This window comes from Rousettus aegyptiacus, unplaced genomic scaffold, assembly GCF_014176215.1.
Source record: "Rousettus aegyptiacus isolate mRouAeg1 unplaced genomic scaffold, mRouAeg1.p scaffold_m13_p_2, whole genome shotgun sequence".
Lineage (NCBI taxonomy): Eukaryota > Metazoa > Chordata > Mammalia > Chiroptera > Pteropodidae > Rousettus > Rousettus aegyptiacus.
This window is the reverse complement of record NW_023416295.1, coordinates 83,422,485-83,445,389: the sequence shown is the minus strand read 5'-3', so window position 1 is coordinate 83,445,389 and position 22,905 is coordinate 83,422,485. Positions and strand designations below refer to the sequence as shown.

The 22,905-nt window shown below is 33.3% G+C and overlaps 1 protein-coding gene across 4 annotated transcripts in view; it reads right to left on the bottom strand.

Moving 5' to 3' along the window:
• EPB41L5 (erythrocyte membrane protein band 4.1 like 5) overlaps nucleotides 1-22,905 on the bottom strand; it is a 140,528-nt gene that overhangs the window by 74,781 nt on the left and 42,842 nt on the right. For 3 of the 4 annotated variants that reach the window (XM_016127570.2, XM_016127571.2, XM_016127574.2), the window contains 5 exons: nucleotides 20,825-20,994; nucleotides 19,692-19,798; nucleotides 18,594-18,621; nucleotides 12,805-12,847; nucleotides 12,284-12,399 (listed from right to left, as the gene is read on the bottom strand). In XM_016127570.2, coding sequence (XP_015983056.2) covers nucleotides 12,284-12,399; nucleotides 12,805-12,847; nucleotides 18,594-18,621; nucleotides 19,692-19,798; nucleotides 20,825-20,994 — 464 coding nt within the window. Of the gene's footprint in view, nucleotides 1-6,355; nucleotides 9,108-12,283; nucleotides 12,400-12,804; nucleotides 12,848-18,593; nucleotides 18,622-19,691; nucleotides 19,799-20,824; nucleotides 20,995-22,905 lie in introns of those variants that run through there. The other variant, XM_016127575.2, reaches the window with a different exon arrangement.

Sequence of the window (22,905 nt, the reverse complement as noted above, 5' to 3'; positions counted from 1 at the left end):
ATGACATTTTAAATCATAAAACTAGATGAGATTACCAAGAAAATTAGTTATTACAGAAAAGACCCTCCGACAAAGTTTAGGGGTTAGAGACAAAAGCAGAAACTAACAAAGGGGACTAAAAATGATGGCTAGTCAGGTTAGAGAAAATAAAAATGGTGTCCCTAAGCTAATAAAGTATTTCATGAAAGTGTGCAACTGTTTTGAATGCTACTACCTTGATTGAAGATTGACTGGAATTAGAAATGTGGAAGTCACTCGTGAACTACCAAAAGCTTTTTTGGTAGATAGCACCACACTACTAGATCATGTAGAGCCTCTGTATGGATTTAAGCAATACTCCTCCTGAAGACACATTACTTCCATCTCTTACAAAACTGCCATATGCTGATTAGAACAAGAAATTTAGTGCCACTTGCTGGAGGGCTGTTGTCATATGTATGTGGTCACTGTCTTGAATGTGGTACTCCTGTGCAGTGCGCAACCTACACAATCATTCTTAGTACCTAAGTTAGCAGAAACTAAGTCTGATTAGAATGGGTTCAAAACAGAATGAGAAGAGAAAGAGGCAGTAAGTATAGATGGTTCTTTCACGGCAAGGTTTTGCCATCACTAGAAAAAAAAAAAAAAAAAGAATAGCCAAAAGAAGAGGTAGATTGAGAGGGTTTCTGTTTTAACGATGTGAGATATCACAGGCTATTTCTGTGCTCATGAAAATATTCTAGTAGAGAGGGAAAATTGATACTATAGAACAAGAAGGGAGAATTGCTGAAATGATGTGTTCCTGAGTAGCTAAGAGTCAGAGATCTGGTAGACAGGCAGAGAGGTGGGCCTTTGACAACAGCATAAAGAGTTCACCTAGTGCAATAACCAGGAAAGGAGAGTATATATGACCAAATGTAGGTAAGTAAATAGATGGTGGGTGTCTACAGAAGATCTCTTCTAGTTGCTTATTTTCTCAATTAAACAGGAAGGAAGCAAGGTCATTAGCTGAGGGAGACAAGCAGAGTGAGAAGTAAAGAGGTGGTGGAGGTTTGAAAGAGGAGAAATTACTGCTACCATAGTGGGAAAATGAATAGATTAAAGAAATATAATGGGATTTCAGGCAGCACTGAAGGCCCATTTGAGCTTAGAAGCCTAAATTTAAAGTGAGAACATTCAACATTAAATTTCACACTAATCATCTACATGCACAGTAGAGTGCTGAATTTAAATCAGATGTGTACAACAGGGGAAATGTCAAGAAATTTGAGGGTACCTGCAAAGGAGTAATTATAAGTGACTGTGTGGAAGAAGTGAGTAATAAGGAGGTACTCTGGTAGGTATTCAACAAATAAGGAAATATCAGTACGAGCCACCCAAAATCTTTTAAAAACTTGCAATTGGGGAGGAAAGAAATGGTGTAGAGGATAGAGGCTTTGTTCATCCCTACTGCAACCAAATCAAATTGTGACAAAAACATGGAGCAAACAGCAAGGAAAGTCACCTGGGATCTAGATGAACAGAAGCACTACAACTATGGAGAGAAAAAAAAGTCACCCTGCAATAGGAAGAGGTAGGGATAAGGACACAAGGCTGCCTGGTCCCAGCAGCAGATGGGAATAGAGGCTACGAGAGCTGCAGATGGTTATTAAAGGGGCCACATCTGCGGTCATACATTTGTGGTGACAGACCGGCTCACTCTGAGCACCAGCGCTAAGTTGGCTGCACGTGGAGGGTGGAGCACCAGGGACTTACAGAGAGACACTGAATTGTCGCAGCAAAGGCTGGAGGTGAGGATCTCCCCAGGACAGAAGTGTTGGTGGTATCCATTGTTCCTCTGTTGAGTCCTCCCCACTCCCAGTGTGCTGAAGCAGTGCCACCATAGCTGAGATGTCATCAAACTGGATAACAGAGGTCGCTCCACCCAAAGAATTCCCTGAAAACTCCCCCTCCCACAACTCACGGCCCCACCCAAGCCACATTCAGGTATGTCCTCCCTTAGGTGATCCTTGCTGAATAGCGCCAAGATTCACACTGATGGCAGCTGGCCTCAGTTAATGGTGTGGCCTCTTGAGGCAACTATAAACACTGTATTTGTGGATTGTTTGCTGAATTTTAACAGGTGGCCCCAGAGGGGCACAGGCTGGGGCTAAACTTGGCCTGCAGCTGAACCCCTCTCAGGACTGTGTCACTGGACACGTACTTCACAAAGCCACACTAATAAGACCGGGAGACTTAAGAGCTTTGCTTAGTTCATAGAAACAGACACAGAAGGGCAGCCAAAAGGGGACGACAAAGAAGCAGATTCCATATGAGAGAACAGAACAGAGATCCGGATATAATGGAGTCAAGCAATCTAATATGCAGAGTTCAAAACACTAGTTATAAAGATGCTCAAAGAACTTAGGGAAAGAGTAGATGAACTCAGTGAGAACTTTAACAAAGAGATAAAAAACAAAAATGGAAATGGAAATTATAAAAGGAAACCAGCCAGAAATGAAGAAAACATTATTATCTGAGATGAAGAGTATGTTAGAAGGAATCAACAGAGTAGATAAAGAGGCTTGAACCACTGATATAGAGGATGGGAAAGCCAAGGACACTCAATCAGAACGACAAAGAAAAAGGAGCCAAGACTATAGTAATAAATTAAGGAGCCTATGGGACACTATTAAATGTAAAAATATCTGTCATTGAGGGTACCTGAAGGAAAACAAGATGTTGAAAGCTATTTGAAGAAATAATGATGGAAAACTTCCCTCACCTGGTGAAGGAAACAGACATATAACCCCAGGAAGCTCAGAGAGTCCCAAGAAAGCGGAACCCAGAGGCCAATGACAAGACACATCATAATTAAAATGCCAAAGATTAAATACAAAGAGAGAATCTTAAAAGCAGCATGAGAAAAGCAGTTAGTTACCTAAGGGAGTACCCATAAGACAGGCAGCTTATTTCTCAAAAGAAACTATGCAGGACAGAAGGGCTTGGCACAAAATATTCGACATGATGAAAACCCAGGATCTACAATGAAGAATACTTTATCCCACGAATCTATCATTTGGAGTCGAAGGACAGATAAAGAACTTCTCAGACAAAAATAAGCTAAAGGAATTCAACATCGAGCCAGTATTACAGGAAATGTTGGAGAAACTTCTTTAAGAAAGAAAAATGTGTATCAAAAATAGGAATAAAGAATGGTAATAACTACATTCCTATCAACAAGTACCACAAATGGAAAATAATTAAGTGCTCCAACCAAAAGATAGAGTGGCTGAATGTATAAGAAAGCTACATATGCTACCGACAAGAGACTCACTTTTGATTAAAAGACACATAGACTAAAAGGAACAGGATGGAGAAAAATATTGCCTTGACGGACCTATAGGGTATTGTGCTGAATCAAATGGGTCAGACAGAGAGAGACAAATATCACATGACATCACATATATGTGGAATCTAAAGGGCAAAATAAACAACAAAAGTGGTAATAAACTCACAGATATAGAGAATATTTTGAGGGCTACTAAATGTGAAGGGAGTTGGAGGGATGGAAAAAAGGCAAAAGGATTAAGAGGTACAAATGGATAACTGCAGAACAGACATGAAGATGTAGAGTGTACCATGGGGAAGATGGTTAATAGTGTTGTAATATGTAAGAGGAAAGAGAGATACTAGACTTAGTGAGGTGACCACTTTGTGAGTTATGTGGGTCTCTGATCCCTAAGCCGTTAAACTGAAACTGGTATATATTATTGTGTACCAACTATAATTGAAAAAAAAAAAAAAACAACAAAAAACATGGAATTGTACAATGTAAATGCGAGCAACTGTCTATTATATTTCAATAAAGCCAGGGGGTAGAGGGGAAGGCACAGGTGAGCTGGAAGAAAAAAAAAAAAAACAAGAACAAAACAAAACAGAGAACTTGCAATTGGTCCAGGCCTCCTTACCAAATCCAAACTCCTGAGAATGATCTTCAATGCCTTTTTAACCTACTCAAATACATTTAACTGCTATTGCTCCAACATATCTGTGAAGTTCCAATCAAAGTGATAACCTAGATATTCTAGAGTACACGTATTTCCCAGGTCTTTCTAAAGACTTCCGAAGATTTTGCTGATGGTGTCCCTAGAAAAAATTGATGTAAATTGTTAAGCATAAGTCTCATCTCTAAACTCCTGGAGTTTATAATTAAGTAATCTCTCAAGTTAACAACTGGGCTACAAGACAGCTTTCTTTTAAGAAACTCTTCTGTATAATGGTACATATTCTAGTGGTATTTTACAACCTGGGATGTTTTCCATAATTTCTCTGGATACCCTATTTTCATAAGACAAATCAGGCCAGCAATTATTATCACCTCTTATCTTTCGTTCTTTTTATTCCATCCTTAATAATTTAAAATATTTTTCATTTAATATTAATAATAATCAGTCATTAGTCAGTAGACCAGACCTTTATTAAGGAATCTACAACTTCTTACAAATCCTAACCATATGATGGTATATTTCTTCACTAGAATTAGTTAAAAACAAAATAAATGAGAATTTCTTCATCGACAGAAAATAAGATCTGCAGCTATTGAACCTGTTTTAAGAGGAGGAAGTATAGGTTCATTATACCACTAAGGGAGTCTCTGTCAAACTGCTTGGAGAATATTGTTCTCTGAGTCAGATATCTCTTCTTCATGCCAGTATAAACAAAATGCTGGCCAGCTGTCAGGAACAAAATGTAAAAAGTTCACTCAAGCACCATCGCCTAGAATTAAGGCCACAGCTTGTTGTTAGAACACAGAGGCTTAGGTAATTTCTAATAAAAACTTGTGAGAACAATTCCTTCAGGAAAAACAGGAACACATTTTCCTGTTTCAGTATAAAAATAAAAATGTATCATTAAAAAAGCCACAGAAAATTTTTTCCTTTCATCATTTTTTTACAATGTCCTCTTCACCAATTCTCTAAGGCTAGTATCACGATCCTCCCCACCAGCCCCAAAGAGCTCAGAGCAGCTAGAGTCTACTACACATTAGCAATGGTCAAGAATTGAAGAAATGAAGTTACGTAACACATTTTCCACTTAAAGCGACATGCTTCGTGTCCTAATACCTGTAACACCAAGGTTAATGTCCACTGAGCAAGATAAAATTCTCACAATGACTTCATATGACTATACTAAAGGTTAATTTATATGAACAGAAGATGAGAAACTTTTATGTTCTTCAAAAAAAAAGCTAAGAAAGAATACTATACCTAAATTCACATTACTCAGACTATAGAAAGGATATGACAAGTCACATGTTATACATGAGACAGAAGCACAGAGACAGGAACAGAAAGGTTTCCCCACATCAGGAATACCTTCAAATTTTATCTCTTATGTAAGAACATCTCATATGCAAGCAGTCATACTTCCAGAAGCAAGAAATAATTGATGATGTTATAATTTACATTAAAATATAGAAAAGTATGTGGTAGTACAGAGATTGTTATTGGAGCAAGATGATTTTATTTTTGCAAATTCAGATGACAAGCCCCATATTCAGAATATAAATTAATGCAACTTGATAGCATCATTTTCAAACCCAATATTCAAAATCTAACAAAAAATGGCCTTTCAAAGCAATAAACTATAGTTTAGAAATGAAGAGTATGTTCCTACCAAAACAGTTAAGAGTACCAAGGTTCAGATGGTTACTGCTTCCACCATCAAAGCATGCTACACTAATATGGGACACTAATTTCCCAACTTTTTCAGTTTACATTTGTGAATACATATGGAAGTAAAAGGGATCAAAGCTGAGGATTAGTCTGCTGATGCCTATGAAGCGAGTCATCTTCAAAACACTCTTCTACCTCCTGAAACCCCACAATATTATACTCTTCCACTCCTTACCTCACTTCATTTATTTTCCTGTTTTGGCAAGATGGGAAGATGAAATATATGACATCAGGACATAAAAACATGACAAAGCAAGGTTACTAATCAAAATAATTATTAGTGTACCAACCAAATAAATATTCAAAACTCTAGAAAAGAAAAAGAAACTGCCATAATTCAAACTCAGCTAACTGTTTTAACCTATGAAACAAGCTGCCTCCTTATAATTCCATTCAGGAGACACTTCAGTTTTATGTCTTGACATATTTATATGGCACCTCTTATGGCAAGGACAATTTTAACAATAGAGATTCACCCAAGTGTTATAAATAACACTTTCCAGGTCAGCATTTTAAATAAATTTAAAAGCCCCCTTCTAAAAAAAAAAAAAAAAAAAAAAATATTTAAATTATTCTGGTGATATTACAATACTAAAATGTTTGAATACTAGCTGCTTTTTAAAATATAGATATGTTATATACATAATAAGACAAATAAAGTTTGTTTTTCTCTATTAATTCCTTTAAAAGTATATCTATGATTACCCTATCAAAGTCAAAAAGGTTAGAATATACTCAGATAAACAAAAGTCTTTGAAGTGTTTTTCTTTGTTTGTTTTTGTTTTTGCTGTGTTTCTACAAGTTTCCTCTCTATAACCATTAGGCTGAAAGACAGCCAATCCAATTTAAGATATGAAAAATATGTTAAATAAAATTAGACGAGGAATGACATAATCCTTAAGTGATGGCTCCTTCTGATCAAAAGGAGAGTAACCAAGTAAGGTGCTTCTGGCACGTACTGGTTCCCTACCCTAGGATGTTATGATCACTAACCTGTTAAACAAACAAAAAAATGCAGAGTATAAATATGTTGATGACTATTTAATTTAGGGCGAGCTACCTGTGAAGTCTTCATGTATAACTATCTTGAAAACATCAGTAACAAGTATTTATAACATTTAATATTAAATCCTGGAGCATATGGAAACTTCTATACAATAAATTTGTTTCTACTACCATCCAGTCTTAGCCCTTTACTTCCCCAACCCCATTTTGCTGTTTTCTTCCGACATCACCCTTCCAACCTAGTTTCTATCATCAAGAATTTACAAAGGAAGTATTATACAACAAGATTTTCAAAGAAAGAAAAACTGTAATATGATTTTCCCATTACTTTAAATGTAGTTGTTGATTTACTCAAATTCTAGGTATACAAATGACTACTTTTAATATAAACTAAAGGCCTTATTCTTCAATTACAATCTCTCCGCATTTCCCAAAGTTAATATTCTGTTGAGATACATATGAGGCTGACATTCGGATATCAAGATTAATTTTAAAATGAGAGAAGTCAAACCTTGGTACTTTCTAAACAACCAGAAAAGCTTTATTATTATGTCTCTTTGGTTTCTATTATAGAAATAGTAGGTTCTAACTCATATTCACACCCATGAAGTCTATTCTTGAATGGCACAAATCAGGTTTTCTGTGCTTAAACTGTTATGACTCAAATTCCTTTCTTTCAAGAAAGAGATCACCATCGACAATACTTGACAATTATAATCTGAAGCTACATAAAGTCTAAAACTATAAAGGACATACATTAGTGGCCATTTTTAAATATAAAAAAAAATGATGATAGATTCAAAGAGGTAGGTAGCCAGGCTATTTAAGGTATGTATTTGTTCATATTTACAGGAGGCATTAAAGAATACTTTGAGTATCCATGCCTTATACATGACTGTGATAAACTCACAGATTGAAACCTACCTATAAATTTCATTCCCTGAATATTTATCTAGTTCTGCTTACTTATGTATTCTATTGAGAAGATTTATTATACTTGCAACCAAGAGTCTAGTAATAAAGCCTTCTAAAACCTGTATCTTTGAGTTGAGCAGGATGGTAAATGGGTTAAGTTGTCTATAATGAAACTTCATTAGCTTAAGGTATTATGAATTCTCAGACTACAAAATATCTTTAAATTACTACAGAGCTTAAAAGTTCAGGAATTTTTTTAAAAAATTTTTTTAAACTGTAAAAAGACAAAAGAATGCTTCTATCAGTTCCCATTACAGCGGAAATGTACTTTTTCCAGCTAATTTGCTTCTATGAACTGAACCAGAGAGCTTGGATAATTACATTTCGAAGTTCGTAAAGGACCAAAAATAGTAATATATCCAATCCATTTAAAAGTGGTAAAGTTTAGGCTTCAGAATTCTATTTTAAAGGTTGAACAAGGCCAGATTATGAGGCTGTCGCAGACCTGGGAAATCTCTATCGAATGCATGAGATGAAAGAGAAGAGTTAAAGGACAAAAGTAAACATAGTTGTCATTTTTACAACCATTTGGTAGTGATGAAACCATTCAGTTAATCACAGATTAACTAGTTAATCAGGCAAAAGTAACCATTTAGATTTCTCTCTCTACATGAATAGCATTATTAATGGGACTTCTAGACCTTTTGGTAAATTAAAATATTTGTGTTTATTGAAAAGTTTTTAATTTAAAATTATATTAATTAAAATTATAGAATCTTAAGGACTTAACTGAAATTAATGCATGGGTCACTTCGGAAGTATTAAAAATAGTAATATAAGAGCAGTTTTATAAAAATGTCACTAAAGACTGAAACATTGTGCCTGGTCATGCTTCCACTGAGTGTGTTTTTAGTTGTCTGATTCTTTTAACCTCAGTCTGTTTGGATGGCATGAAGTAGGGTGAAAACGAACAGCTTATTCAAACACAAACCTCCGGAGACGTCTTATGAGTGATATGATAGCATGTTAATATCATGAAAAACCTTTCCAAAATTACAATGACATACGTACCCTCTCAATACCAAAACATTTGTCATTATCATTAATGACAAATAGCTTCTTCAGATCCTTTTCCCTTTCACAGATTTCAATTACAAACAACACTACGCAGCTAGTGACTCAATACAAAGTAACTTCTCCCAAATTCTCCTAATGTGATCAATCCTCTATAAACACTAGAGAATGAATACCATCAACTTCTATACCATTACTTGCACAAAAAAAGTCCCAATGCCTAAGAAGCTTAACATTCATATATCAGTCATGGCTGCATGGCCAGGAAAATGAACATCATGATGGACTCCTGCATTCTTCACATTGTGCTCATGGACAAAGTCAGTGTAGTTTCTATGTGCAGGCTGGGGTGGGGACAAGGCCCTTGTGTTCCACTGGTTTCCACCACGTTGACAGCAGTCACTGGCAGCAGAGAGCCTGGATGGTTGGGGAGTGGGAGGGGAGCACAGTTAGTCAACAGGAATAGAAGATAATGGATGTGTAAGAGATAATAAAGGAGAAAAGCAATGTGACCAGCATGCACCACTGCTATGAGTAGTTATCAACATCTATTCCATGCAATCACATTCAATAACTAAAAAAGGGAAATACACAAAGTTACATGTAGCAGAAAACATCGATGTGAAAAGGAAATATGTATAAGTATCAGAGTCATTTAAGTGAATTAAATAAATAGAAAATTGAATAGAGAACAAGACACTTTTTATCTGTCCCTGATGCTGCTACCAAAATCAAGGCAGCAATATGTTGTTTGAGGGTCTAATAATAAGAAAAAACATTTATAATCTACTCAATTCAAATATTTGATGAGACAATTAATTCCACAGAAGGACAAAGATTTATAGAAAAGGGCAATTATCAAAATTATTCCCAAAATTAAGTGATTTCATAAAACTGAAATCCAGGAAACAAAATTTAGAATGACCATTTTTTTAAAAAAATCTATCCTCAGAGGCTATGTAATTTTACATCAGTGTTTCCAATTACCAGTAGAGAATCACTGTTCCTTCTATAATCAAAGTTCGCAGGACCTCAGAATGAAATTCGACAGGTACAGATAATGTGATGAGATTGTAAGCCCCCCATCCCCAAGAAACAGTTTAATAAGCATGTTAGGTACCTTACACAGTGTTAAAGAATAAACCTACAGAACTCTGACAATGAAACATGCATAAAAGCAGTTCTTGGTTAGAAATGATTAGAGTCCTCTAGTAGAAAGAAAACTTCTGTCAAGAAAATCGGTTCAGAAAATCAAGGTTTTGTGGCATGGCAAAAAGGGCAGCACATATTTAAGAGGTATTTAAATACAGTATTTCTAACTCAACCAAGACATGCATCTTCATCATTTTTCCTTAGGGAAACTGAAAAGAATTAGCTAAAATGATTGCTTAGAACAAACTTGAAGCCCTTTTGTTAACAATGAAATGATCATCTTTTCTTCAACTAAAATACTATTTGTTCATCAGCTCTAACCCATAAAATTCATAACCCTTAAATATAGGTAGGATCTCTGAAAATTTAGGAAATTAAATTACGTTTATGTTCTCCTCGAAATATGTAGAATTTTCCAAATATTCAGTTTTGCCTTTGTTTTTATAAATAGTTTAAAAGAACTTAAAAGGAGTTGTTTTTCAATAGTTATTGGATAATTCTAAGTTATTGATATACTAAATCATTCACTGAAATAATGGTATCATTTAGAAGATACTAGGAAGAAAAAGCTGAAGAACTGAAAAGGGAATAAGTTTAGATTAAACTGGTTAAAATTTATCTGCCAGAAATAGAGTAGTCCATTACTCTGCCCAACTGTTCAAACATAGGGAGCATTTTCAAATTTTATTAATGTATCACTTTCTTAAAAAGGACTCTTCTATATTAAAAGTATTAGTAAGAATCAAAGCATGCAGAAGCAAAGAATGAAATGCAAAATGTATTTTAAATTAAGGCTAGGGAATCCATTAGCTCCAAGACATGCCAGTTGTATAATCAGTTCCATGCCACTGTCAACATACAGAGGCTCATTAGGTTTAAGAACCACCATTTTACTCCATTTCAGCAAAAGAGGTCTCAGCACAATTATATAAAAGAAGAACACACAGCTCCAAATTTTTCATTTTTCTTCAAAGTCAATACTGATTCAATATTCTCTCTTTCTAAAGGCTGCACCAAAGGAATTGAGTAGTGCCTAACAAATCAAACATTTAAATACATATACACAAAAATTGGAAAAGTCAATAATGATTTAGTGTTATAATACAGGATGCAAAAAAAAAAGACTCTCATTCCATATTAATATAAAAGGTAAGCATGTATTAAGGGAGTTCTTTTATAGGTGAAGTCTCAGTACCTTTCCTTTCCAAAAGGATTTTATGATAACATCAAGGAGATAAAAGGCAGCTACTTACTAGAGCTGTGTTTTCATTTTAAGTAAGAAATTAAATAAATTTTTTAATGGCTTAAAAAATAAAGACTAAAATTTGACACTTAGAAGCCTCGCTGTTCATATTTTAATTGTGTGCCCACATGCACATACACACAAGTACCCCCACCACACTGTCATGTAGAAAAGAAAAAAAATGGCAGAGGAGAAATCCCCTCAATCTTAGAAACTAATCAAGTTGTTTGGAACTGAAGTAAATATATGCACAACCATCAAAAGCAAAGCACCTTGCAGTTAGTTAAGCCAAAATAACAGTGAAATACAATTGCACAGCAAAGAGACTAAAAATGATCACCAACCACTGTTGACCCACCACCATGAAGGAAGAACTGGTTGCACAGAAAGCTGACCAAACCCTTGAGATCACCACAGAAACTCATTAGATTTCAGGTAGGAAATAAACTAAGAGCAAGAGAAAAAGAAAAATCCTATGAATTATTAAAGTTCATTTCATAAATAAGACAACACAGCTTGAACAGATGAGGCAAACAATATGACCACGCAATCAAATAATTCCCAAGGACCACCCCCCTGCAAGCATATACATTTGGGAAAGAATGAACCCCAATGATTAACCCTAATAGCCACAAAGTATCCATATTTGTGTACTTACTATTAATCTAAAGAAAGAAAAAAAAAACAAAACATGGAAATCTAAACAAATGAATTATCCTCCCTGTCATCAAATAATCTCTCTGTCCCCCTCAAATGGAGTATTCCATGCTTTGTGTTACGGGACTATAATCATGTTTCCCTTCTGCTTTATCTTCAGTCTTCAATGAAGGAAACACATCCAAAGCAGCATTATGTTGTAAGGAATAACATGTAACAATCATATTTTCCTTATGGATCTGGGAAAAGGTTCTGCTGACTAACACTAAAGTCTTTTTTAACAGAGAATCCCCTGCCACTTCCAGATCATACTAACCAAAATAAGGAGAGGGGTCTGATATTCTTCATAGACTCTGGAGCTTTTTCATCCACATCTCTTATCTTCCCAATCCCTATAGCTACTTAATAACATGATTCTTTTCAGATTACAAATATGAATAATTTGCTTTCAATCATATTTAAAGTACTCCACAATTATAGCTGGGAAATTAGAATACCATTAAATAAACAATATTTTATTTGGTTTAAGGAATTAACAAACCATTTCCTTTCATGCTGGTCCGTTCCAGGATTTCTTGGAAGATTCTCTATCTCCACCAGCACAGGACCAGAGGGAACGGAAGGAGTCGCAAACACAGTAGATCTCACACCCCAAGCCTTTGGACACAAATTATAAAAATCATCTATTATGCCTAGATAAAAGATCTAAAAAAAAGAACACCTGAAACTGAGTATTATCTACACAGGGAAGAAATATAAATGAATTCTTGAATATTATATATCACTTTAGAAATAATAACCTAACTGAATATTAATATTTTACTCATTTTATAGGATTTACAGGAACGGAGTGTGTTTTATAGATACCTATTCTATTTATAACATCTTAGAGAATAAAATAACAGAGGATTTCACATTACTGAGCCATTTTACAGATAAAGAAAACTATTAAAACTTCCCCAAAGTTACACCCCTATGAAAAGTCGATTAACAATACTACATTTTGTTATAATTAACTACAGTGTTCTAATGCTTTAGAAGCTTAATATTAAGAAGTCTTACCTGCTGGGAGCCATTACTCTGAGTTGAAACATTACTGTGAACACTGTAATGGGGGGAAAAAAACCTATTAAAAACCACGTATAAAACTTTAGGGCTTCATATTGTCAGATTATACATACACTAATGAAAGTAAATTTATTTTTAAAGACATTAATTTTGTTCTGAATAAAGAAAAAAATTACTGTTGCCTAAAGCTAAGAATGTACAATGCTCAGAAAATATTTTGTTTTATAGGCACACACTTGCTTTTCTATATTCTGCTCATTTGATATTTCTATATATCTATATTTTAATTATGTTTCAGGCATATACTTCACTGCTAGTCTCATGTATTCATATAATATATCGAAGATGACAACATAAAGATAGCAGCACAAACGATGCCTTAAATTCAAGGCATTAAGCACAAACATCCAAATAAACTTACCCGTCACTTCTTGTTATATATTTCTACCCTCTCAAGATTTTCCAGTTTCAACAACAGCTTAGCATTTTATAACTCAAAAGGCCTTGGGAAAAAGTTAGAAACTTCTCTATATACCTTCCCCTGCAACTGATTTATAAATTTGTTTTTAAATTTTTAGTTTAGGCAGCATTCATCTCACTCCCTAACCAAAATAAAGCACTTTTAAAAACTTCTAATACAACAAAATAAATAGAAACCTCAAAACAGCTAAATAATAAAACGAATATTCGATGAAATAAGAACTCAAAGATATTACCACAATAAGGGGCGGGGGGAGCATATGGACTTCAGACCTTCTGAATAAGCATAATTAGTATCCTGAGGTAAAGAATTCAACTTAGGCAACTAAAAGTATATTGATAATTATTTTAAAAGTTCCTTGAAAGTGAGAAAATAATCTACAAAGTTAATGAGAGCACTGTGTTTCAGAAGAGATACAAAATTAAATATATTCGACTCCTTGCTGTTAAAAATACTGACCCTCAAGGATGAGAAAAGAATATTCCAGGTACCTTAAGGAGATTTAAAAGCAATCATTCCCAGTATCAGGTTGGCACAGACTTTTCCATAGGAATATTTGAGAATGTTATACCCAGCCAAGATGTCATTCCAGTAAAAGGAAATGGGTAAAGTTTCTCAAACACAAACAAACTGAATGCAGCATCCAGGAGTCTTTCTTAAGAGGAGTGAGAATAAAATAAAAACTGTCTGATGATGAAAGACAACCAATTAAGACAGAATTAGAGAATGAAGTCTTGCTAAAAGGCTGGGTAATGAATAACAAATGAAATCATTTTATATGCTATTTTTAATTAACTACATCTCTATGACAAGTCACTGCAACTTGCACAACCATTGCCTGGGTTCAAATCCAAGTGTCCCACTAGCTCTGCTCTCAGAAATTCAGGTTTCTCATTTGCATGAGATTGTTAGGATTAAATGAATTAATATTAGCAAAGCACAAAGAACACTGACAAAACGAATTGACAAAAAGGAAAACTTTGAAAAATTGTTTATATATAGATCTGTTGCTACAGCAAATGTAAAGAATATACCTGTCAGGCACAAGTGTTTTTTGCTAATCATGTTGTTCTTTTCAGAGTATGTTATGTGCTGGTTTAAGTAACCCATAATCCCAAATATTAATAAAATCTCATCCAACCTGCCTGTACAGAAATTAGACTCACTACTCTATAATCCCCTGGGTTACTCTCTAGAGCTTTTCCTTTAATAGGAATAACTCCAGTAGGTGATATATAGAAGATGAATAATAATAACATGAGAAAAAGTGCTTAAATAAATGTTAATTGGCTTACTGCTCCATTTTTAAACAATTTGAAATGTGGAAAGTACTGTCATTCCATAATTACACATATTCTTTCACCTCTGCTAATATAAAAGTAGGAAGGAATACTTCTCATTACTGACCTAATCCAAGCTTCTCCTTGTATAGGACTACCTGCAGTAACTGACCCCTTTTACTTTTATATCCTCTTTATTCAACATTTATTCCACCATTTCTTCTTTTCTTCTCTTTTCTGTCTCCAAGATTCTCTCTGGTAAACCTAAATAAGAATCAATTATCCTTTAAAATGTCACCTCTTCTTAAGATATTTTCTATCAGTCAAGACACAAGGGGGTGGTTAGGAGATAAGAGAGTGCAAGTAAAATAAATGACATCAGCCAATTTAAATAACAAGATACAAGGTCAAGAAGCTTTCTAGGTCAAATAGTTGTGCTTTTTCAAACAGTACGGTTTTCCATGGTTCACTGGAGCAAAATTGTTTATGCAAACAGAACTACAAGGGCGAGACTTGAAAGGACATTCAAGACAGTCCAAGCTCATATTCTCTCAAGCACTGTTATGAGTAGTTCTCAATAACCTTTCAGGACAGCTGCATCCCCTCTCTACATTTCACTTCTAAAAATTTATTCTAATAAAAAAAATAATAAAGTATCGTCACTTAAATATGTCCCATTTCTGCTGTTTTCCAGAGCTAAAAGCATTATTCAAAAAGACACACTTGAAAAATTAGTTGTTGAATTAATTTTAATTCCAGGAAAGAGACTATTATCATACTTGCTTTTGGTCAAAAATATGTATTTCAAAAAAATTTTTAAAGGAGGACAAACTCTTATAAATAAAAACTTTAATTTTTCAACTATACCATTGCTGGAATGCTTTGTTTACATCTCTGCTGACTGCATCAGGTTATCTTCTTTATTTAAGCTCTAATATTGTCCTAGCCTCCCTTTCAGGAAAGCAAGACATAATCCATTAAACAAACAAAAACAAAACAAAACAGAGTTTTAAAAATGCAGACAACCTCTAACATTTCTCCATCATTTTCTTACAGCATAGCTTATATATAAATGCCAAGGAAAATGAAATAACCAACAGTTAAACAAACTTCAGGGGTATCATTCAAAAAGCAGAGTGTTTTTGGGGTGAATCATAAATCATACCTGGCTTTAATGGCTAAGTGAAAAAAACGGAATAGGATATCTCAAGGTGAGGCTGATCATACTCAGTATCCAAAAACAAATGTTTCTTTTGTAGAGGAAATACATCTGCCATAAAGCAGTGTAGAAAAATTCAAAAAAAGAATAGATTTATATATCCAGAATCTGATATTTTAACAGGCGTCCCAGGAGACTTGGTACACAGACATGGTTGAGAAGCATTACATGAGACTATACATTGTAATTCATACTATTAAAATTAACTGAGTAATCAAAAGTAAGACCTCCAGAATGGTGGTTGAGAACCTTCTTCCCAGTGCACTAAAGATTTAGCTACAGAAAAATATTTTTTAAAAAATTGTCAAAAAGCATAGGTCAAATGGAAAAACATTTATTCAAGAAAATCTACTAATTCTCAGAGCTGAATCTGGCATTTCAGCCACAATTTGCTCCTTTTTCCCATTCTCCCAAGTTCACTGTTTTGGAAGCTCTATCCCACGTGGGTACAGCCAAAAAAAAAGAAACTCTCTGCAATGCACACTTTAAATTAGCTATTTTAAGTATGTTCAGAAACTAAAGAAACCAAATCTAAAGAAATAAAGGAAAGTATAAGAACAATGTCTCCACAAATTAACATCATTAAAGAGAGAAATTATTAAAAAGAACCAAAAAGAAATTCTGGAGTTCAATGTACAATAACTGATATACAAATTTACTAGAGAAACACAATAGCAGATTTGAGCAGGTGAAAAATGAGTGACTTGAAGATAGGTTAAGTGAGATTATCTTGTTTGGGAGACTGAAAGAAAAAAAATGAACAAAAATGAACAGAGACTTGAAGACCTGTGGGACACCATCAAGTGTAACAACATATATGTAATGAGGGGTCCCAGAAGGAAAGGAAAAAGGAGGAACAGAAAGATAATTTGAAAAATTAATGGCTGAAAACTTCCCAAATTTAATGAAAAGAATACATCATGGAAAAGCAACCAGAAGAGAAATGGATTAGCAATACTTACATGAGACAAAATAGACTTTAAAACAAATAAATTATTAGAGAAAAAAAGGGATATCATAATAAAAGAATTCAACAGTTAAACATATGCAACTAAATAATGCCTCAAAATACATGAAGCAAAACTGAAAGAACTTAAGTGAGAAACAATTGAACAATTGAAACCTTCAATATTCTAGTCTTTTTAAAAAATTCTTTATACAATCCTTGAGTGATTCCTCTCAATTACTCTAGCACCTGTCTGCACTACACACGACCATTAAAATAATACTGACTATATACTACTATGCTATACTCTAATACCTAGTCAATTCCCTAGTCTTAATAATGCACATAACTAGGTGAAAGGTCAACAGTGAATCAGAAGTCTTAACAGTAGAAACCTATAAGACCTAGTAGATATCTATAGAACATTACATTTAACAACAGGAGAATATACATCCTTCTCTAGTTCACATGAACCATTTTCCAAGATAAATCACAGGCTAGGCCATAAAACAAGTCCTAATAAATTTAAAAAGATAAAAATCATAAAAATTATGTTCCCTAATCATAATGGAATGAAATCACAAATAAAAATAACAGGAAAATTTAAAGTATTTACAAATATATGGAAATCAAGCAACATACTCCCACATGACCAATGAGTCAAAGAAGAAATCACAAAAGAAACTAGAACATAATTTGGGACAAATAAAAATGAAAAGTCAACATACCAGAACTTACGGAATGTGACTAAAGTAGTGCTTAAAGAGAAATTTATAGCTATAAATGTTATGTTAAAAAAAAATAAGATCTCAAATCAAGACACTAGAAAAAGAACAAATAAAATCTAAAGCAGGCAAAAGAAATAATATATCAGAGTAAAAATTTATGAAACATAAAAATAAAGAAAAACTGATGAAACCAAGAGCTGGTTCTTTGAAAAGGCCAACAAAAATGACAAAATTTTACCTACACTGACCAAGGGGTAAAAAAAAAAGAAACTAAAATTACTAAAACTAGAAATGAATAAGGAGGCATCACTATCAACCTTTCAGAAATAAAAAGGAAAAGGGAATAATATAAATAACTGTATGCTACAAATTAGACAACATAAACAGATTCTAGAAAGACACAAATTCCCAAAATAACTTAAAGTAAAAAATGAAATCTGAAAAAACTTAAAAGACTGAATTAAGAATTTAAAAACTTTACGCAAAGAGAAAAGTCCAGGCCAGATGGCTTTAATGGTGAATTCTATTATACTTTAAATAATGACTCTTTACAAACTCTTCCCCAAAAACAGGAGTAAAGGAAACATTTACCAACTCATTCTGTAATGCCAGTATTCCCTTGATACCAAAACCAGATGAAGGTATTACAACTACAGAGCAATATCATTGATAGATATAGACACAAAAATCCACAACAAAATATGAGTGAACTAAATCCAGCAACATATAATACAAAGAAAAATTATAGACCATGACTAAGTGGGGTTTACCTCACGAAAAAATTAACTGCTTTTCTGCAAATCTACCTTTCCTCTATGGGCTCCTTTTGGTTACATACAGACCATAATTTCTCTCTCTTTATATCCTCAGTCACGTGCTAATAACAAACATATGTCCTTCTCATAAATAGCACATCCATCCCATCCTACTCTTTGTTTCTTTAAACTGCTTTATTTTTTGTGTCAACTTTATCTGGCATTATATGTTTATTTGTTCCCTGCTATATCTCAAATGCTTAGAGGCAACACTTTTGACATATCTTCAACAAACACTCATTTAATGAATGATAGAAACTACATAAATTCTAAAACATGTTATGTCAATTCATAAGCTGCAAGACATTACCCACCTGAGTTCTTCAGATTTTGCTGTACTTGCTGATAAAATAAAAAAAGAAAACATCCCATTAGTTTACTCTTACACGGTAAATCATATCACTATCTGTAAAAGTATAGTGATACTTTGGACTAATTGCTTTGTAAGCCATATTTCCCAACTATATATTTAAAAACCTTCATTTCACAAAAGTATTTTAGGGTTCATATCATTAAAGTCAATAATGACAATTAGTTCCATTTTTGAAATAAAGCAATAAAATAAGCATACAGCTCTTCTTTTAAAACAAATCAGCAAGTCTTCTAGAGCGAGCTGAGTAACAATGAAACATTGTCAATGAAAAACAAGAGGTAAGTGAGGGTTTTAAAATAAAATGAAATGACTTCATTAATAACTACATATCATTTACTTTGTAGCCATATCAAAATTATAAATATAAACCAATTTTTTAAAAAACTGATACTGTCAAACAGCAGGTCATGATGGTTGTTTTTGAACAACTAGAGATGACTCTGACAATGGACATACTTAAAATTCAATCTGTATTTTAATATAAGCCTAGATTTGAAACCAAATACAACTTTTGGGTTATCTCAAAGTAAAGCATGCTTTTTATTATATAATTTAAGTTAGTTAAACAGCAAGTAACATTTATGATTTTGAAAATGTCTATGAATGATATACACTGATGATTAAAGTTAAACCATATTTCACAAAACCCTTAAAAGTATAATACCATACGAAATAACTTTTACTTAAAATTTATTCATTATTTACCAATGTTTTTAAAGATTCCTAAGGGAATTTTAAATATTATGAATGAGATCTAAATCTCAAAAAGGAAAGAGAAAACACTGCTCACAGAATAAAACAGTTAATACAAACAAAATTGACACAAACTCAGAACAGTGCTTAAAATGGGATTAACAAAATTTAATCTCAGCAACAATATAGGGACGTTTTCCCTTTGTATTTTATTAAATTGATTATGCCAGACCAATTTCAATAAATAAGAATACTATAGGTGAGTGGAATAGACTTAAGATTCAGAAGCCTTCTCAAGTAAACAATACCAGAACATGATATCCTTTGAAACAGAGCTGCATTTCACCTTTCATCGGTAGAGTCCGTCGAGAATATCGTTTGCTGGGCCTTCTTTCAAAGGATGTTGATCTTCTTGCTTTATTGGTTTTTGTAGTCTGATACTCAGTTTTCCCACTAAAATAAATATGGTATATTAACAGGAATGAGAGAATATCAGGCTTACAGTAATCAGATACACATAAGGCAGAGAAAGTCTACACTGGGGTTCTTCTTAAAAAATTTTTTTTTAACTTCACCCTGAAGGAGGCGCTACTAATAATAGTCTTAATGTCTCTTTACCACATCCTTCTTTCATTCTCTAGGTTTGTGTGAAAGATGCAACATACACATTATATTGTGTGTGTGTGTGTGTTTGTGTGTTTTTAAGCATGCATGTTGCCTAAGAACTTATTAAATAAGTTTTGAATATCTGTGCTTTTATGGAACTCCGTTCTCCTCCTCATTCACACTCCTCAATAAAAAGTGTATCATTAACTCAAGATTTTCAGTTACTTTTTCAAATTGTGATACACTTTTTAGAATAATTTTCTAGAACTATTTAAAACTATTTTTCTACTCATCTTGATTTTCATTCAAATTCTGTGAAGAAAATGTTTCTCTGCTTTTAATATAGGCAGAGTAGAAGCTCTCTTAATGAATCCCACACGATTATCTTTGTTTGCTACATTACTGATACTATCCATTCCTTCTTTAAATCATACTGATTCTCATGGCATGCTTAAAACTCACAATAATATACTCTCAGGTAAACCAAACATTTCTAACTTATGACCAACAAAAAGTTGTCTAAATAATGAAACTTCAGACTTATAAAGGACCAGAAACGTTATCCAGAATAATTTCAGTGCAAGATACCCTTTTTCTATATGGTATCCAGATGGATTTAAATTGGGGGCTAATATATAAAGTAAATGTTAAGGATATAAAAATCCCATTATACCATTATAACCTTTCCCTATCTATTCTGGAAATTACAATAAGAAACAGTACTTTTTAAAATTTTGGCCAATGAAAAACACTGGCAAGTCACTTTATTTCTCTGTGCCCTAGTTTCCACATCTATAAAAAAAAGGGGTTGGCCTAAATTTTTTGGCCTTCATGAAAGAATAAATGATATAGCAGGCAGCTATTAAAATTAACCTGTATCTAAATCGTGATCCTAGTCGAATAAATCCTGATCGCTGAGAATTCTTTTGGACAGGGCCTCGCAGGCGGAAGAAAGCATGATGCTCCACAGCACATTTCCATAAATGTTTGCACGCTTTTGGATGATCCAGTCTAAAGACAAATGTATGTTCTTGCTCTTTGCCCTGAAAAGAAGAGGATGCAAAGAGAGGTAATTATTAGGTCAAACAGTCCTGTCTCTTGTTATTCAGCTACAAATACAACCACAGCAATACCCAGAATCAAATAAAGCATCTAGTATGCTCCCTGAAACTCGCTCTTTATAGCTACTCAAATAAAGAGCTGAAATCAAGCTGCCCAATTTCTCAGCCAATATAAAATTATTTCTAAGAGGGTCCTCTCTACTTATGTGATCTTATTTCTCAGAAATACATAAAATAAAGCTTCTCTGCCATACTTTGGGATAAATGTATAATTATAATTTAAAGGATCATATAAGATCTGGAAATATATATCAAGAGACTTAAATATGTCCATTCTTTGTCATAATAACTATCCTCACAGGAATCTAATTATAATAGTTAACATTCACAGGCACTTCTCTAAGAATTTTACATTAATTACTTCAATGATAACATTGTTGGTCCCATTTCACAGTTAAGGAATCTGAGGCAAGAAATTAAGCCCAAAGTCACAAAGTTAGTAAGAGAGGAAACCAGAATTTGAATCTAGCCTTTTGGGCTCCACAGCTTATGTCTGTTAACAACTAAGCTATAATGTCTCTCTAGGAAAAAAGATTTTCTAAACAAAATTTACACTCATAGATTTTCAGCCTTATTTATTTATAATAGTAAAAACAGGCCCCCCCCCCAAAAAAACCCTAAATGTCCAAAACAAAAGAAATAATCAAGTAAATAATGGTATATTTAAAAGCTATACCGAGATAAATGAATAAAAGATAAATGAATGCACTATTCATGTTACAGAATACTATACATAGGTTAAAATAAATGAACTAGCTATGTAGTTACACCTGTTTTAGTAAAATAAGCAAGCTGCAAAAAAAAAATACATATATATAATTCATATAAATTTTAAAAACAATTCTACCATGTATTATGATGTATATATTTCAAAAAAGTCACAAAGTATGACAATGATACTCTCTAAGAATGGTGGCAAGCTTTGGGGAAGAATGCAGCAAGCTGAGGAATTAGACCTTAGCTGTATCAAATATACTGTTACTATTCCTAAAAAAAAATTCTGAAGTAACCAAATCTTAATTTTAATGCCAAATCTTAAATTTAAATGAGTAAAACAAGTAACAATTTTATAATTTTTGTACTTTTCATATTTAAATATTTTGTAATTTAAACTATTTTGTCATTTAAAAATATTTTATAAACTCTACATGTAGTTTGTTTATGACCTTGGTAAAGGTAAAGATTCTTAAATTTCAAGACAGAAAATCACAAACAAAAAATATTATAAATTGTATCACATTAAAACTGAAACCCTCTATCCAAAAGATAATATTTAGGGAGACAAAAGGCAAGCCAGGGAGCAGAAGATACTTGCAACACAAGTATCTGACAAAGAACTAATATACAGAACATATAAAGAATGTCTTTAATGTTAAAAAAAAAAAAAAAAGCAAATGATCCAATAGAAAAATGAACAAAAGACTTGAAGAGGCATTTCAATAAAAAAAAGAATACCCAAAGATCCAATAAAAATATATAAAGAAGTACTATTCATATAGTCATCAGGAGAACACCAATTAAAAATGATTCTACTATCAGAATGGCTAAAATGAAGACAAGAACACCAAACATTAGTCCCCCAGCACCCCACTCCCAAAAAAGACCAATGACATTCTTATACACTGTGAGTGGGAATGTAAAGTTATATAAACACTTTGGAAAACAGTTTGGCGGTATCCAAAAACGCTACACACATGCACAGCCCAGTGTTTGGAACAGCACTCATCCTAATACCTGAAAACTGAAAACAATTCAAATGTCTATCAACTGTAGGATGGATAAGTAAGTGTGGTCTATTCATAAAATAAAATACTATATAACAATAAGAATAAG